The 17704-nt window shown below is 33.6% G+C and overlaps 1 protein-coding gene across 1 annotated transcript in view; it reads right to left on the bottom strand.

The window, feature by feature from the left end:
* Positions 1 to 5301: 5301 nt before the first annotated feature.
* The window catches only part of Radx (RPA1 related single stranded DNA binding protein, X-linked), a 61912-nt gene continuing 49509 nt past the window's right edge, over positions 5302 to 17704 (bottom strand). The window contains exons 13-14 of the mRNA XM_047536231.1: positions 12197 to 12364; positions 5302 to 6522 (exon numbers count right to left, since the gene is read on the bottom strand). Of these exons, the coding sequence (XP_047392187.1) occupies positions 6392 to 6522; positions 12197 to 12364 (299 nt within the window). The 3' untranslated portion in view covers positions 5302 to 6391. The remainder of the gene's footprint in view (positions 6523 to 12196; positions 12365 to 17704) is intronic.

Genomic DNA, 17704 nt, shown 5'->3' with positions numbered 1-17704 from the left:
TATTATTTCTTCTCTATTTCATACATTCCTGCTCCTACTCTTATATTTTCCTTCCTAATACATAATTTGAAAATAATTTGTTATTCTAGCTTCCTTCTGATACAAGTACTTTAAGTTATAAATGTTCATCTGAGTACTGTTTTATCCTAGAGATCTTGATATTTTAAGCTTTTATTATCACTTAGTTCAAAGCACTTTTTATTTACTTTCTTTGTGCTTTCTTCCTTGACCTGTGAGGTGTTTATAAGTGTGCCATTCAATTTTGAAATAGTTGACATGTGGAGCTGGGGTTCTATATATCTTAAGGTGATTCATTTCTAATGTAATAAATCATGCAGGAAACACAGTCTGCATGATTTCAAATTTTAAAAAATCATGGAAATGCTTTTTGTATTGATTCTATTGGTTACATACATGTCAAAACTGATCAAATTGCATACTTCAACTATGTGCATTTTATTGTACTTCAATTTTACCTCAATAAAGCTGTGGAAAAAATAAAATAAGAAGAATCATAATGAGAAATAAACCCCAGATAACCCAATCAATAAATGAACTAAGGAACTGAACAGGCACTTCACCGAAGAAGAAACACAATTAGTCAACAAAGATGTGAAAAAATGTTCAAACTCTCTATCAATTAGAGAAATGCAAATTAAAACTACACTGAGATTTCATCTCACTCCAATCAGAATGGTAATTATCAAGAATAAAGCAACATTAAATGTTGACGAGGATGTGGAGAAAAAGGTACACTCATATGTTGCTGGTGGGACTGCAAATTAGTGGAACCACTATGGAAAGTAGTATGGAGATTCCTCTGAAAATTTGGAAGGAACCACAATTTGACCCAGTTATTCCACTACTTGGTTTATACTCAAAGGATATAAAATCATTATACTACAATGATTCAGTCACATCAGTATTTACAGCAGCTCAATTCACAATAGCTAAACTATGGAACCTTCCAACAGATGAATGAATAAAGAAAATGTGGTATATATACACAACAGAGTATTACTCAGCCATAAAGAAGAATGAAATTATGACATTTGCAGGTAAATGGATGGAACTGGAGAATATCATGCTAAGTGAAATAAGTCAGTCCCCAAAAATCAAAGGTTTAATGTTTTCTCTGATATGTGGATGCTCATTCACAACAAGTGGGATATTAGGGAAGAATAGAAGTACTTTGGATTACACAAATGCAGTGAAGGTAAAGGGAGGGGGAATGGGAATAGGAAAGATAGTAGAATGAATGGGACATTACTATCCTATGTGCATTTGTGATTGATTACACAACCAATGTAATTCTGCATCATGTACAATCAGAATAACAAGAAGTTTTACATGACATATGTATAATATGTCAAAATACATTCTACTATCATATATAACTAATTAGAAAAAATAAAAAAGAAAAAAGAACTTTAGATCATTTAAATTGTATAATGGACACAATACTAGAAATAGTTCTGGTTTTGACAGATGCGTTGCTGTCATTTTATTGCAAATTAAGTGTGATTTAACTTCTAGCCTATAAACATTTGATGTTTATTTGTACTTTAGATAGCACTCTGAATATTTATGAAGTATCTTGCAAATCAGAAGTTTCCAAAAGTGACAACTCTATGACAAGTATTGTCATATCTATATGAAAATAAAAACCTTTGTGGGATTTTTTCTTCATTTGAACAATATAAGACATTGGGCTAGGGTTTATATACAAAGTATTTTCCAGAACTCACATGCTAGAACTCTATGAAAATTAAATATGTTTAGAAATGATCGATTTCTAATTTTTCTTTCCCATCATCCCAATTCATGACAAAGTTGCATTGAAAGAGTACATGAAATTTATAGTACCTAAACAGGAGGAAACTTCAAAGAGTCATGTGAAGCTTGAGTTCTAATAAAAGAAACAGATGCTTGGAACGGTACTATATACCAATAGTCATCAACCTTGTCTGCACATTAAAACCATCTGAGGATATTTTAATTATTCCAGTGCTTGGGTCACACCCAATTCAAAGACTCAGGGTGAGTCTTGGACATAGTAGTTTTTAGTTTTTAAAAATGTTTTTATTAGTGCATTATAGTTTTACATAGTAGTGGTGTTAATTCTGACATATTCATTTTACTCAGCCCTAAAGAAAAATGAAATTATGGCATTTGCTGGTAAATGTATGAAGCTGAAGAAAATAATGTTAAACAAAATAAACTAGACTCAGAAAGTCAAGGGTCAAATGTTTTCTTTTATGTGGAAGCTAGAATGAAATAAGGAAATAGCAGGCAGAGTAATTTGCAGAACTTTCGATGTGATTCCAAAATATAACCAAATTTGAGAACCATGGCTACATTGTACTGTTTAAAACATTTAATATTACTAGATTTTTTGATTACTTGCACTTAATATTCAGTACTTCAATAAAGTAACTCATTACCTTTAAAATCCGTATTTTAACTGAACAGTGAATTCTGTATTTTAATATTATCTTCAAAATTTATATGAATGTATCTAACTCTTTCAATCTTATTTGCCTCATATATGATTTGTTTTTGTTTTTGTCTCCTGTGTTAGTAGGCTACAAGTCTGACTTCTTTGTATTAAAAAACACAGAGATTATTTTTTCTCATGTAACAGCCCAAATAAGTTAAGGAGTGCAAAGTTGGTATGGCAGTTCTACAATGATATGGACCTAGACTTCTGCTAGTTGGTGGGTCTGCTAGTCCTAGGATGTTGCCCTTCTCTGCATGATCCAAGTTGTCTAATTTGTGCACATTCTACCTAGCAGAAAAGGGGAAAAGAGGGAAGAGAACATTCCTTCCTAATCATTGAGGGAATGATTCAGAAATTGTATACATCACATATGCTTACTCCCATTGATCAGAACATAGTTACAAATGAAGCAGGGTGAAGTATGCTTTATTATAGGTATCCACCTGCCCAGTTTAAAAAAAAAAAACCTGGGAGATCTGCTACTATAGAGGAGAATAGGCATTCGGGCACAAATAGTGGTCTCTGCTAACATCCTTATTACCCACTCTCCTTCCAAACAGAATGAGTAAGCTAAATCATGAATGGAATCAGGACCTATACTTGCCCCAAATTATTCCATGATTCCTCGTGCTTTAAAGATAAAAAAAGTTCCTACCATGGTTTATGAGGCTCTGCATAGCCTGCAAGAGTCCTTGTTTCATCTTGTTGGCTACTTTCTGCATTCCAGTCTTATTATTCCTTATTCAATTCCTTCTGCTGTAAGTCCTTTGGACCTCACTTGGTCAGGATAAACTATCCTAGTATCCTTACCCTGTGTTAACAAACTCTAATATAAACCATGTAACTTACTTTGTGACATTTATCTATTTGTGTAACTATTTAAATGTCTTTCTCCTTCATAACACTGAAAGTTCCATGAGACTAAGGACCCTGTTTGTCTTTCCCTGCACTGTGTTGTGCTCCTTGTGCTAACCTAGTGCTTGGCAGAATGGACATTCACATATTTGGATATGTGGTACAATAATTCAGCTTATTTTTCATTGGTTCTTTTTTAGTTATACATAAGAATTAATTTTAACAAGATTATAAAGCATGGAATATAATTCGTTCCAATTCAGTTTCCAGGACTTTCCCTTTCCCTTCCCTCTTCCCTCTCCTTGTTTCTTTCCCTCTAATTTACTTATCTTTCTGCTATTTACTGATATATATATATATATATAATTTTAAATTATATATAATTTAAATGTTGGATATATATGATGGTGAGCTTCACTCTGGTATATTCATATATGTACATAGAAAACTTAGGTCAGATTCATTCCAACGTTCTTTCCTTCTCCCATACCTCCTCCTTCCTCTTCAGTCTCCTTTGTATACTCCACTGATCTATTTTTTACATCCCCACTTATTTTCGATTAGTTTCTGCATAACAGAGAAAATATTCAACTTTCGACATTTTGGGACTAGCTTATTTTATTTAATGTGACAGACTCGAGTTCCATTACTGGAAAATGCCATAATGTCATTCTTCTTCGTGACTGAGTAATAATTCATTTTATGTGTGTGTGTGTATGCCATCTTTTCTTTTTTTCTTATTTTTTCTCACTGGGGATAGAACCCATCCTCAGTCCTTTATATTTATGTTTTTAAAGTTTTGAGACAGGGTTTTGCACAGTTGCTTAGGGTCTCACTAGTTTCTGAGACTGGCCTTGAACTTGTGATCCGCCTGTCTCAATCTCCTGAGCTGTTGGGATTACAGGCATGTGCCACCACACCTGGCTCACATTTTCTTTATACAGTCACCTGTTGAAGGGCACCTGGGTTGGCTCCATAGCTTGGCTATTGTAAATTGTACTGTCATAAACATTGATGTGGCTGCATCATTGTAGTATGCTGATTATAAATCTTTTGGATATATTGAGGTGTGGGAACAGGATAGGACTATTTGCAAATTAGACAAATAAATAAACTGAGGCCAAGCAATTTAAATGTCTTTTCTTAAGATCCTACAGGGACAGAGCCATGGCTGGCTTTAAATCTGTATGTTTTTACACACACATGTATGTATATCTTATCCACCACCCCAAATTAGAAACTTTGGCAGGCTACTGTGGTCCTCTGGTAGCTTATGTAGTGTTTCATAATTTACTAATCGATTTGTTAATGTGAAGATGGAATTAAAGAAGTATATTTGTGCTGATTTGTAATTAATAACACATTATCACTTGAAGATAATTTTTCCTGATTGTAATATGCTATTTTTGTAGGAACCTACTATAGTAGCACTTCAATTTTGAAACAACCAGTTATAGGGATGGAGATCTTTAATTCCAAATTTGAACAGAAACATTGCTAGAACATAAACTAAATTTTCAGGTGAAATTGTATTTGAATCTCCTCAAAATTTAAAATAGATTTTATTTCCTATGCAATATAAAAACTGAAATTATACCCATGCATAGTTTTGAAATCTTTGCCTGTGGTTTTCAGTCAATAGCTATTTAAGTTTTTCCCCCTCTCTCACATTTATGTAGCACTACAGTGGAATTGCCTTTTAAAAGTTATTATAGCTTAAATCAAAAACCTAGATTCCATTTAATAAACAACCCATACGGAAAAATCATCTTGGTTCATTTAGCAAGTACTTACATAGCCCCCCAAATAAGAAGAAAACACATCAAACACATTAAAAATGAAACAGGAGACAAAAAACTCATTGCATTTTAGTTTCTTTAATAATACACTCAAAATTGTAACACAAGAAGGATTCACTATTTTACTTAACATTTAAACACAGTTATAAAGAATAAAAGAGTGAACACATTTATAAACAAACTGCAGTATATCTTTAAGTTCTTAGGCTGCCCAACAATTTAAAATGTATAGCATATGAAGTCACAACTATAGGGCTTCAAGAAAATCTTACAAGTTAATAGCTTAACTACATTTGAATTCATTTTGAAATAGAATAATCTTTAGTCTCATTTGATGGTTGTTTTAGCTCATCTAACAAACCATATAGATGTCAACCACAGGGAATTGCAAATGTGGAGTGGCCATTTACATTTAACATGAAGTATAATAGACAACTAGAACAAAATCAGTTACTTAGTTACTGTTTTCTACTTTTAATATGAGCACTTAAGATGCTAATATCAAATGAAATTTCACTATCTGAACTCACATTACATATCTGAAACTACAAAAATGAATACAGCAAGAATATAGACATACTGCAGTCTCTGGATTTAACATCATACACTGGCCAAAATAGTTAGAAAACCAAAGCATATAAAAATCACAATATAGTATGGAAAAACTTGAAGATAATTTAATTTGGTGCATTCATTTTACAGCTGATCAAACTTTAAGAACTGGGGCAACAGGACTGTAACAATCCATGTGTGCTTTTGGAAATGACTGAAATTACTTTGGTTGTGAGAAATGCAGGTTGACCACTTTAAGAAAATGAGAATTTAATCTTCAAATTGGCAATTCAAAATCTGCCATTACATGTGAACAAAACTGGAAGGATGCTCAATCTCTAGGAAAAGTTAATTCTTGTAAGTCTGGATTGCCTTATGGTGAAACTTTAGAATAAAAGTACACTTCACAAATTTAACACTGAACATAAATTATGACAAGTAAACATAATAGTCATATAGAAGTAAGGTAAGTTTTTGATACGCAAGGATGGTTTTGATGACTTTTTTCAATAATGAATCTAGTATTAGTGCATTAGCTCCAAATACAGGACAAACATAAGCCACTTAACTTCAGAGCTCAAGTAATATTCTTGCCAAAAACAGTTGCTAAAAATATCAACAAAATAATAGAATATCTTTAAAGCAGTGTCTTCTTTATAACCTGTAATAATTTCATTTGGCAATTTTAAGAGGTATTCTCCGGACTATAAATTTTCTGCAAATAGACTTCCACTTTGTTGTTACCCAAATTACAGATATCCAAGATACCAATGATATGTACTCTATCCAGTTCAGTTGCTGCTTTTATAATATCACCTAAAAGTAAAAAACAGATGGTAAGTATTGTAAAATAGTTAAATATTTACCTGCATTTAGAATCATATTACCTGATGATTTTTCTTCTTACAATATTAACACTGTCCCCCGTTTCCATCCCATTCATCATATGCATTTATGAAACTTTTGTTATAGTAATTTTTTCAAATAAAGGTGAGCACATCAAAGAGCTTCTACCAATAATCTCAAGATATGGCTCTCCAAAGTCATTTAATTTTCTTTTCTTTCTTTTTTGGTGGAGCAAAAAAGCACATATTTTCAAGGTCATTTATAAGGTTCCAAATAAACAGCTTATATTACACTTCAAAGAAGCACACAGATAAGTTTTCCTATTTTGAAATTCAATTATCAAAGTTTTTGCCAAATTTTTGAGCCATAAATCAAAACAATCTAACATATATTTTAATGGCATATGCATATACATAATATGTGTATGTGTATGTAATTGAGGATTCTTTTAAGTATATGTCCTTTGAAATGGCTTGTATCAACTAGGACACCTTTAGATACACTTCAAGCTTTACCAAAATTGGATCAGGTGAATGATATCACTGAAAATAGCAGAATAGGGAATTCCAGGGCTCTGTCTCGCCATTAAGCATCTTATAAGCTGGCAAAAAATCTCAGAATCAACATTTGCCCAACTCTGAATCTAGACAAAAATTTAGGACCAGCAGAGGATATGATTAACAAAGAAAGAAGGTGCTGCACTATGGTAAGAGTGTGCTGTGATGTTTTAAATAGTCTGCCTATCACACTTTATACTCCAGATAATTGGCAACCATTAGGATGACAACTCACACTCCTTAGTGGAGGTTGTTAGTACCAAAGGGAGAAACATAGAACTTATTCTCAAATATGCAGTTGTGCGTTTTGACTGGTCTGACAGTTCTGTCAAAGGACAGATACAAGAACTTGGTTTCATTTCACCCCAAGTAGATCATTCTCTAGCTGGGGTGGTGCTTTCCCTACAGCAGCTTTTATTGAAAGTATATAAAGCAAAAGTATTGGACAGTGAAATTGAGTATAGTATAATGTTGGAAGAAGCAATAGACAGACCAAAAATTCTGGGCAGGATAGAGGTTGAGAAAAGAGATAAATGGGATAAGGGGTTTTGAAAAAATGCCTTTGTACACTGGGGAATCAAGAAGGCAATACACATATCCAGATCTTGATGCATGCTTAGAAAAGGCCTGAGAAGACTGATCGTTTACCTCTGGCTGACCTTCAGGCTCTGAGCAAGCAGGAAGTGAAGGCTAAGGCAGAGTTTTAAATAGCCTTGGCTAAGTGTTGAAGAAGTGCTGTGGCACAGGGTCAATCTGCAAGAACTAGGAGAATATATTTTTCTTTTCTTTCTTTATTTTATTGGCCCTTGGTGTTTAAGGAAACTGTCAAAACATTAGTCTACTACTACTAAGCAAATAGATCATACGGACTTCAGTGGTTACACATGACAATTTAATTATTTATTTATTTATTTTTTGGTACTGGAGATTGACCTCAGGGGTACTTGACCACTATGCCTGGCTATGACAGACTATTTTAAATATGAGAAAGCAAAACCACTTAGAGGTTAAGTAACAAGCAAACTCAAATGATTATAATTCAGACAATAAAGCTTCAAGGTATAAACTTTTAACCTTTTACGTTAGAGATATATCTCTACAAAATTGCACTAAAATTTGGGAGTGAATCTAGTGCACTCTGCCAACCTCTAAAGGGAGTACTACTTGGGAACCCTTTTTATGAAAAAAAAGAAAAAAAAAACAAATACACAAGAATACCAAACAGGCTTTGGAAGGGACCTATGTATACTCAGGTTTCAATAACTTCACAGTAAATTCATCTTAGTTAGATAAAATATCTGATGAATAATTTAAAATTATATTAGCTCAATAAAGTACAATTAATATTATAACAAATGCTAATACTATATAATTTTAGTCTTCTTTGACAAAAAAGATTGCCAGACTTTCAGCATTGATTATAACATCAATAACCCAAACCTTACTAATTCTAATTGCTATCATATACTGACTTTTATAAGAATGATTTACATACCATCTACTCTGCCAATTATGTAATTCATTAAGCAAAAGACAACTTCTCTATGTCTCAATTGTTTTATTTAGAACAGTGTTTTTAGGGTTAAATACACATGAAGCACTTTAAAGTGGTGGCTAACCACACAGAAAACACTCAAATAATTGCAGCAATAATTTTTACTTAAGGAAAACTATTACAAAATAAGAATATCATTTATATGACAGAAAACTTTAAGAATGACTACTGATTTTACCTATAAAATGAGCTTCTGTACATTTCACTTGAAATTGTCAGTATAACATGAATTGTACATTTTCATATCATCGAACATGTATAAGGTGAGTGAGACAAAGGAAGCTCTATGTATTCTCACTTTGTTTGCTATTCTTGGTCACAAGGTAAGACAAAGTGTCCTGGTCTCCCTTGAAACTAGGTTGATGTCATGTAATTGAGTTTTGGAAAATGAGAAAATGAGTGGGACTGATGTGTCACTTACATAGGTCAAAGAATAAGTGAGTTTATCTATCCTTTCTTTGCCTTGACAACCCTAAAAGTCATCTGTTTCTGCTAGGGTAGCAACAAGAGGGAAGTTAACATAATAAAAATTTCTTGTGTGATACATGCTTCCCTGCTGGACTGGTGAATAAGTGCTTGGAAGAGAGCTGGTGACTGACTGCATCACACTGAAGCAAGAAAAAAATATTATGTTAAGTCACTGAGTCTTTTGAGTTGCTTTGTAACTAACTGCAGCATGGTCCAACCTATCTTGTAATAGAGTGTGGTATTCCTGTTTCTGAAAACAGGATGGGAATCCCTGATTACCTAAAGAACAAAACTGCTTTTATGAATGTGTAAAACCCTTCTGCCATGTGCTATACTTCTGAATAGACATTTAAAAATGGTTAAATTGACAATTTTTTGTGTTTTCTATTTGATCAAAATTAAAAATATATAAGTGAAAATAATGAAGCTATAAAAGTACTAGGAAAAAGCATAGTGAATTTAAAAAAGGGTCTTGGGCTGCGCAATGCCTTTCTGAGTATGAAAATGAGCAGCCACAAAATAAAAGATGATGTATTTGAGCACACAGAAACAGAATTACTTAAAATACCAAAGAAAACCTTCTATTGAATAAATGACAAACCAGGTAAAAGTATTTTAAGCACATGAAAAAAGTTTAATTTTTTTAATATGAAAAGATAAAAATTAACAAGAAAAATAACATTCTTATAGCTAAATAGAAAAAATGAAACTAGCACAAATTTCTAGAAAGTTCATAGCAATAAAAATTAAGTAGTTAAAAAACATATGAAGATTTTCCAGAAATAATGAAGAAATTCTAATCAAAATACTAACACATTACAATTTACCAGCAGTCTGCCAAAGATTAAAAAGACTAGTAGTACCTAGACTTTACAAGGGTGTGAGTAAAGTGGAACTCTTGATTTTGACTCTAGTGTAAATTAGTAAATGTTAGTTCTCTTATGGAGAACCATTTGAAAATATCTACCAAAATTTTAAATGTACACACACCTTTTGAGTCAGTGACGTCTAAGAATTAATCGTGCAGATATAGTAGTATATCAAGATTACATATACCTGAAACACTCGAACTCTCCATTAATTGGTAAGTGGTGAAGTAAATTTTGGTATAGCTACACAATGAAATACTTTGTAGTTATTAAAAAGAATGAGATTTCTCTGTATATACTAACATTAAAAATGTCTAAGGTAAACTGGTAAACTGTCAAAAGGAAAAAGATGTTTGTAGAACCACAGTTTTATCACAGTTTTATGTAATTCTATTTGTGTGGAGAGAGAGAGAGAGAGAGAGAGAGAGAGAGAGAGAGAGAGAGAGAGGGAGGGAGAGAGAGAGAGAATGGGAATAGATACTGCTTTACAGAAAAATAATTTCCTTTTAAAAAATTATTTTCTTAAAGGAATAAAAAATTCTAGTTATCTCCAGAGAGTAGATGAGTGGGTTGGTGGAAGGGCTGAACATGGGAAGGGAAGGAGGGGAACTTTTACTTTTATTCAGTACCTTTCTGATCTGTTTCAATTTTTTAAATTACTAATGTATAGCTTTTGTAATAAAAAGATGTTAGTTTATTAAAAATATTTAAAGTATGAACTCAGTGTTATACCATGACCCACTGTATCACACCACTCTATTTTTATCTTTCAGTCTAGAATCATGAAAGGAATCAGGAAAAGTTTGGAATCAGACAGATTTGGGTTCAAATTGTCACTAACAAGAAGCACATAGCTGAGAACTCTGACCTGATATTCTGTATCATCAGTAGCATATACACAGAGCATAAGATAGGTGACTGCAGTGGATACTGCATGGAACAAAAATTAGCACATGGACTGGAGTTGTGGCTCAGTTGTGGAACACTTGCCTGGCATGTGTGAAGCCCTGGGTTCGATAATCAGCACCTCATATAAAAAAAAGATCCATTGACAACTAAAAAAAGTTTAAGAAAAGTTTAAAAAAATTAGTGCACAAATATTTAAACTACAATGTTAGGGTATAAATTAAGAAATCTGGAATTGCAAGGAGTCTAAGGAGCTGTAATATCATAAGTATTACTGCAAGTCAACTAATATGTCATCTCTAAAATGGGCTGTGGGAAAATAGAAAGCTTCATCGCTTATGAAAGTTGACACTTGGGTTCAGTTTGCATAACCATTACTGTCAGAAGTTGCTTCGTTGGGTACAGTTCATAAAAGATTCACTCAAAAACAACATACACTCGAGTTTTGTCAGCTTAGAAAGAATTACCACAAAAGCACAAGAAAATAAAGCCTTTCTTAAATGCTCTTTTAAATGTATTATCTTGATAAGCTCAGTAAAAACTGCTAGAATTTCACACTACACTTTGGAAATGCAAATGAAAACAGACAATAAATAGGATAATTACCATCTGACAGAAAATTTTATAAGTTTAAAGAAATAAAGTTTGATGTAGTGTGCAGTAGCCTAAACAATTAGTTGGTTGAAGAGTTTCACTATTGGGATTACATATACTCCTGGCGGTCCTCAAGGAATTTATTGCTTAGCACTTGAATAACTAAACATTTATAAGAGAAAACAATTCTACTGTACTATTCTAGGGAGGCATTGTGACTTCAGGCAATTATAAAGGAAAAAGACAAATTGCCTCACCTGAGTTGAGAGTACATCCACATGAATGGGGTCCTAATTAGAATAAGATATAATCCATGCTTATATAATTTTATCAGAATGGATTATACTGTTATGTATAACTAAAAAGGACCAATAAAAAATTAAAAAAGAAAAAGAAAAGAGTAGAACTGCACAGTTCCATATGTATGCCATTTAGTTCTGATGAAATAATTACGTTTCAAATTGTTTTATAAAAAAATTTCTTAATGCCTGCCTGGAATAGAAACAAGCTGCTCAATTTATTTAAAAGAAACATTCTTATTTTATGTGTCTTTGGTCACCTTTACCAAATAAACCTTTAGTTAAACTACATCAAAATTTAAGGCTAGAGTTGTTTACATAATTAAATACTATCAAAGGGAAAAGGTTAGGATTGTTTGAGTTTTTCCTGAGTAAAAGGAACACAGATTTTCTTACCTGCAAGTGCTCTGGGGCCTGGAAATCGGTCACTGACAGTTACTTCTGGAGGATATACACAACTGTAATTCATGCAGGTCAACAGTGTGTCTATTTGAGATGTTCGGACATCTTCTGGACAATACATGGGTAGGAATGCAACATCAATTGCGATCTCATGGTTCAGACCTATTGGAGAAAATGACACATTATTAAAAGTTTGATGGGTTAGTTTATGGTGCTAATAAGTCCAAGTTTGCTGGGTTTGATCTTTCTTTAATTTTATTTTATTTGTTGTTTTTAGATATACATGACAGTAGAGTGCACTTTGACATAGTATAAATATATGCAGCATAACTTATTCTAAGTAGGATCCCATTCTTGTAGTTGTACATGTTGTGGACTTTTACTGATGGTGTATTCATATATGAACATAGGAAAGCTATGTCCAATTCTTTCTACTGTCTTTCCTATTCCCATCCTTGTTTGATCTTAATGTGCTGAATTGCTATAGGTTGAAAAAGTAGGCACTTCAGTGCAACCTGTCACCACTTCTAGAACTAAAAATTAAAAATGTTTTCTCTACTGATAGAAAATTAATGTTTTATTATCCAGAGGTTAGCCTTGTCACATAAATGAAGTCACAGAGAGTGCTTCCGTGGTCATTCATGACAGGTAGAAGAATGAAGAGAGAACTATTGGTTCCCTTTTTGCCATCGGGATATCTGGCTCCAGCAAGTCCAGGGATGGTGGTAACTAGTCCCATCAGATCTCAAATACATAAGACATAGTCCACATATGAACTATTAAATGGTTTCAGTAGAAAATGGCTCTTAGCCAGAGAAAATCCTGTCCTTTGACTGTCACCTCTTTATGTCTGCTAGGATGAATAAAAACAAACAAAACAAACAAAACAAAACAAAAACTTCTTGGAGGAAGACAAGGATTTGAGTTGGGTACTAAATGATGAGTGGCATTTCAATAAACAGACAGGAGGGCATTTCAGGCATGGCATCAATTAGCACAAACCAAAGGTACAGACCACAGTAAGGTGACCAGTCTGGCTAGACCAAGTGTAAACAAAAAGAGAACAGGTTTGAAATACGAATCCCATCCAGTTTTCCAAACTAGAAAACCAGGAGTTATCATTAACCCCATTAGCCCTTTGACTCTTCCTGGATATTTAGTCACCTAAATTCTATGTTCTTAATATTTCTCTTGTTCATCCCTTACAGTGATTCTCAAGGACTGGGTATGGGTCAATGATGGGTAAACAAAGTCCTTCTTGTTAAGCTGCAAACTGACTCAGAAGTGCAAGTTCTTTGCTATTTATGAGCAAATGACAATAGATCCTGTAACTTTAAGGTCCAATTAAGAGTTGTTTAAATCTTTTTACAGATCACTAAAATTTGGTATTCATAAACTAAGACAATTTCCTGAGGACTCCAATTCAGTGTTATAAGAAGTGTAACAACTCTATAACTGGGTAGGGATAACTGGGTCAAATGGTGGTTCCATTCCTAGTTTTTTGAGGGATCTCCATACTGCTCCAACTTGTAAATGTATTTTGAGCTGCATTCTAAATTATAAAATACTATGAGTTTAGCTTTAACATTATCAGTAAAATTAAGGTTATTTGATTAAAACTAGATTTGCAAGTACAAATTCTAGTGCTGTGCCTAGGATATTCTTACCCCAGATAACTACATGGCTTGCTCTTTCTCCTCCATCAGGTTTCTGGTGAAATGCTACTTTCTCATGGGACCTTTGTTGACTACTTCAAATGGAACCTTTTCCCACTACAGCATTCCACAGCTCCCATTTGTTTTAGCACCTGTCACCATATCACTCTACAATATGCTCTTCTAGGGCATGGATTTTATCCATTTATGTTCACTAATTTAACTTTAGCACCAAGACCAGTATTAGGCATATAGTAGGCATTCAATAAATACTTGTTAATTTGAATAAACAAATGTATATTCATATATTTGATCTATATAATTTTCCAACATCAGACTTTAAGACATTTTTGAATTAGTGTTCAAATACAAATTCACCTATATACCCACAGCCAAGAGATGAATATCTTGTATAAACCTCAGTAACAATGGCTATGAGGTATGAGAGTTGTTAAGATAATTTTTTTCCAAAATTTTTGTCAAGAGTTTTGGGGCAAATTTGTTCATGTTTTTTTCTTCCTTCTATTTAATTTTAAATGATGATGTAATATTATATGTGTGATAATTATGTATAATGATACTATGCAATATATAATGATATTATAATAGTTTAACAGTACTAATTGTGACATCCAGGAAGTTTGATATGTTATAGTTACACTGAAATAATAGGACTTTACTTAATCTTGATTTTTTTCTCCTATTAAAGTAGCCAAGTAGACCAACATAATTCCTGCCTTCCTTGGTATTAGCCTGTTTTGTTCAGGACCAATTATTTGTATGTACCCTTGAAGTATATACTGCCTTCTTTGTTGAAAGGCTATTTATATGATTAGTTGAGTAATACTGGTTCCCTCACCAGTTCAATCTCTGGTACCAAATTTTTTAAAAAAGAATTATTTCTTACCTTATAGAAGATACTTCTTAAAAGCTTGTTGGACTTAAAAATGTTAACAGTATAACATTAGTGTTACTAGATTGAACTCAGGGGCACTTGACCAGTGAGCCACATACCCAGCCCTATTTTGTGTTTTATTTAGAGAGAGGGTCTTGCTGAATTGCTTAGGGCCTTGCTAAGTTGCTAAGGCTGGCTTTGAACTCACGATCCTTCTGCCTCAGCCTCCTGAGCCACTGGGATTATAGGGGTGTGCCACCATGCCTGGTGGTGAGAAATGATTCTTAAAATTGGAAAAGACTGACCAATAGAGGTTAAATTTTGTACCTGTGTAAAAGCACTAAAATTTTAATTTGACAGGCAACGGGCTGAAGTTTTAGTGATTAATGACTATTGATTTGAGGAGGGTGCGATAGCAAAATGAGGATTTTAAGACACGAACCAGTACTTCTGGGATAGGTTTGCGGTATTGAGAAAGTATCCAACTGGTTGTTGAGAACCATTAAAACTGTAGGGAGATTAATAGTTCTTTTAAGATTTTAATAACAATTCACCCTTTACCAGTCAGAGCAACTGACTGAGGTTGGGATCCAAATAAAATTTCTGATTTCAAGAATAAGCACATAAAAATTGCTGGGTTCTCCATAGATAAGCAAAATAATGCAGAGGGCTAAGAAACCAATAGGAGATAGTATCAATATATGTTAGGCAATTTTTGTGCCAGAAGTATGTTGAATATACAGATTCACAAGTCTAGATTGGTGTTGACAATCTTAACCAAGAACAGAGCCCTGGAATGAGGGTTAGAAAATTAGAACCTGGGGGTCAAATCTAGTCTGTGGCTAGTTTTGTACACACCAGGAGGTAAGATGTGGGGGTCTCAGCCACATCCCATGTGGATGAGAAAAGTGTTAACTGCTGGAGGATGATGTTGGCTGTTTATCAATCAATTACCCATAAACTTATCTAATCAATAAACACCCAAGAGCCAATACTCTTTAAATGATAGGGAGTGTGGTGGGTCTGGCCCTACCAGCTCTGGCCTCTAACAACCTAGAGTAGCCCAACTCTCTTTTATTTACAGACACATAGGAAAAGGGGGCAAGACCGGGAGGAGCTTCTTCTGTGATGGACAGGACAGGGTGGAGTTAGAGGAGCCCTTCTCTTAGGGAAACTAGACAGGGAACCATCTGATTCTGCTAGATAAGGATGTCTTCCCACAGTAAAGTTCAGCGTTTACATTAAAAAAAATTATAGTTGTAGATAGAGAGCATGCCTTCATTTTATTTGTTTATTTTTTTATGTGGTGCTAGGAATCGAACTCAGTGCCTCACACATGCCAGGCAAGCACTCTGCCATGGAGCTACAGTTCCAGCCCTGGGTTTTACATTTTTAGCAGTTAAAAAAAACCCCAAAGGAAAAATATTTTGTGATGGACAAAATTATGAAATTCAGAGTGCAATATGCATTGACTTTTATTTAAACACAGTCATGCACACATTCATTTATATATCATTGTAGCTGCTTTCACCCAAAAACAGCACAGCTAAGTTACTGCAACAGAAATTGTATGGCCTGTAAAGCCTCAAACCTGTTTGCCCTTTGTCTTTTACATAAGTATTTGCCTCCTTGTACAGGATATACTTAAAGTCATCTGTTAGTTTTAGGATTCTATCTTTAAATGAACAGTCTGTTCATAAAGATTTAGTTCTCTTTTCTGTGTTCATTGTTTGTGTCCACGCTTGAAATACTTTCCTAAACTAAATGACAAATTTATCACTCTCACATCTGATAATCAGTTCTCATTTTAACCAGTATAAGAGAATGCCTAAACTTCAAGTTCTAGTTAGATAGTAGTGGTTTTTCAACCTTATTCTACTCCTGCATGCCTGATGATTGGATGCATCCTTGCTAGTGGCTTTCTTTCTGTGGCAATGTCTCCCTCATGAAGGGCAGAACACTGAATGAGCTGCTTCTCCAGCATGTATCATAATTCCAAGGAGTATGGGTGAGTCTGATAATTTACTTGGCTTACTAAGGTTATATGAGAATCATTGAATCCAGTACCACTTATCTTAGTTGCATATTTTTTTTATATTATGCCATTAGAAAGCAGAGTACATGATGATATAATAATAAAGTGAAAATAAACACCATTATTGAAGTGCCTTATTAAGATATGTCTAATGACTGTGTATAAGTTTGATACAAGAATAAACTGTCTAAAGGACATTTCCACACTTTTGAAAGAGAAAACTGTAGTTGATGATATCAACTTATTTGTTATTGTGTTATTTATACAACAATTTCATACAGTATGTTCAGACTTGAATTTTGTGTGAAGGAAAAAAAAAGAATTCATCTATTTGAGTGTTTTCTCTGCAACAGAAGATGTTTAGAGACTCAGGAGTACTGTATTCTTATAGTGATCTGGCTTCTACCTACCCAGATATTAAGACTAGAAATTATCCAAGTTTCTTTAAGTTTTAACACTGAATATGTAATCAGAAACAAAACAAAAAACTCTTTTCCCCTTCCAACCAGAAGGCTCAGGGAAAATTAATGCCAAATAGTAGTAATTTAGTCATCTGCAAGGACCTAGTAACACCTTCTTTTTCTGCTTCCTTTAAAATGTTCTGTTTTGTTTTATTCATAAATGGATTGTTTTTCACTTTAAATTGGCAAACCATCCTTGGAAACAGGCAGGGATATAAAATATATATATAAATAGCGTACTTCTAACACGAATTAGAGCTGGCAAGCAGAACAAACCTGTCTTCTTCATATTTGATATTTGCTTCCAGCTGACTCACAGCCAAAGTTACAGAAAATTTACAATTAGCTATAAGATAGCTGAGATATCTTAGTCAATCTGTCTTAATGGATCAGTACCATGTTAAGAGGAAGAAAAACATTAAATTTCTGTGTTTTGAGATGAACTCACTGTTTCCA

This window comes from Sciurus carolinensis, chromosome X (genome assembly GCF_902686445.1).
Source record: "Sciurus carolinensis chromosome X, mSciCar1.2, whole genome shotgun sequence".
NCBI lineage: Eukaryota > Metazoa > Chordata > Mammalia > Rodentia > Sciuridae > Sciurus > Sciurus carolinensis.
The sequence above is the reverse complement of the archived record's forward strand: the minus strand, read 5'-3'. Positions and strand labels throughout refer to the sequence as shown.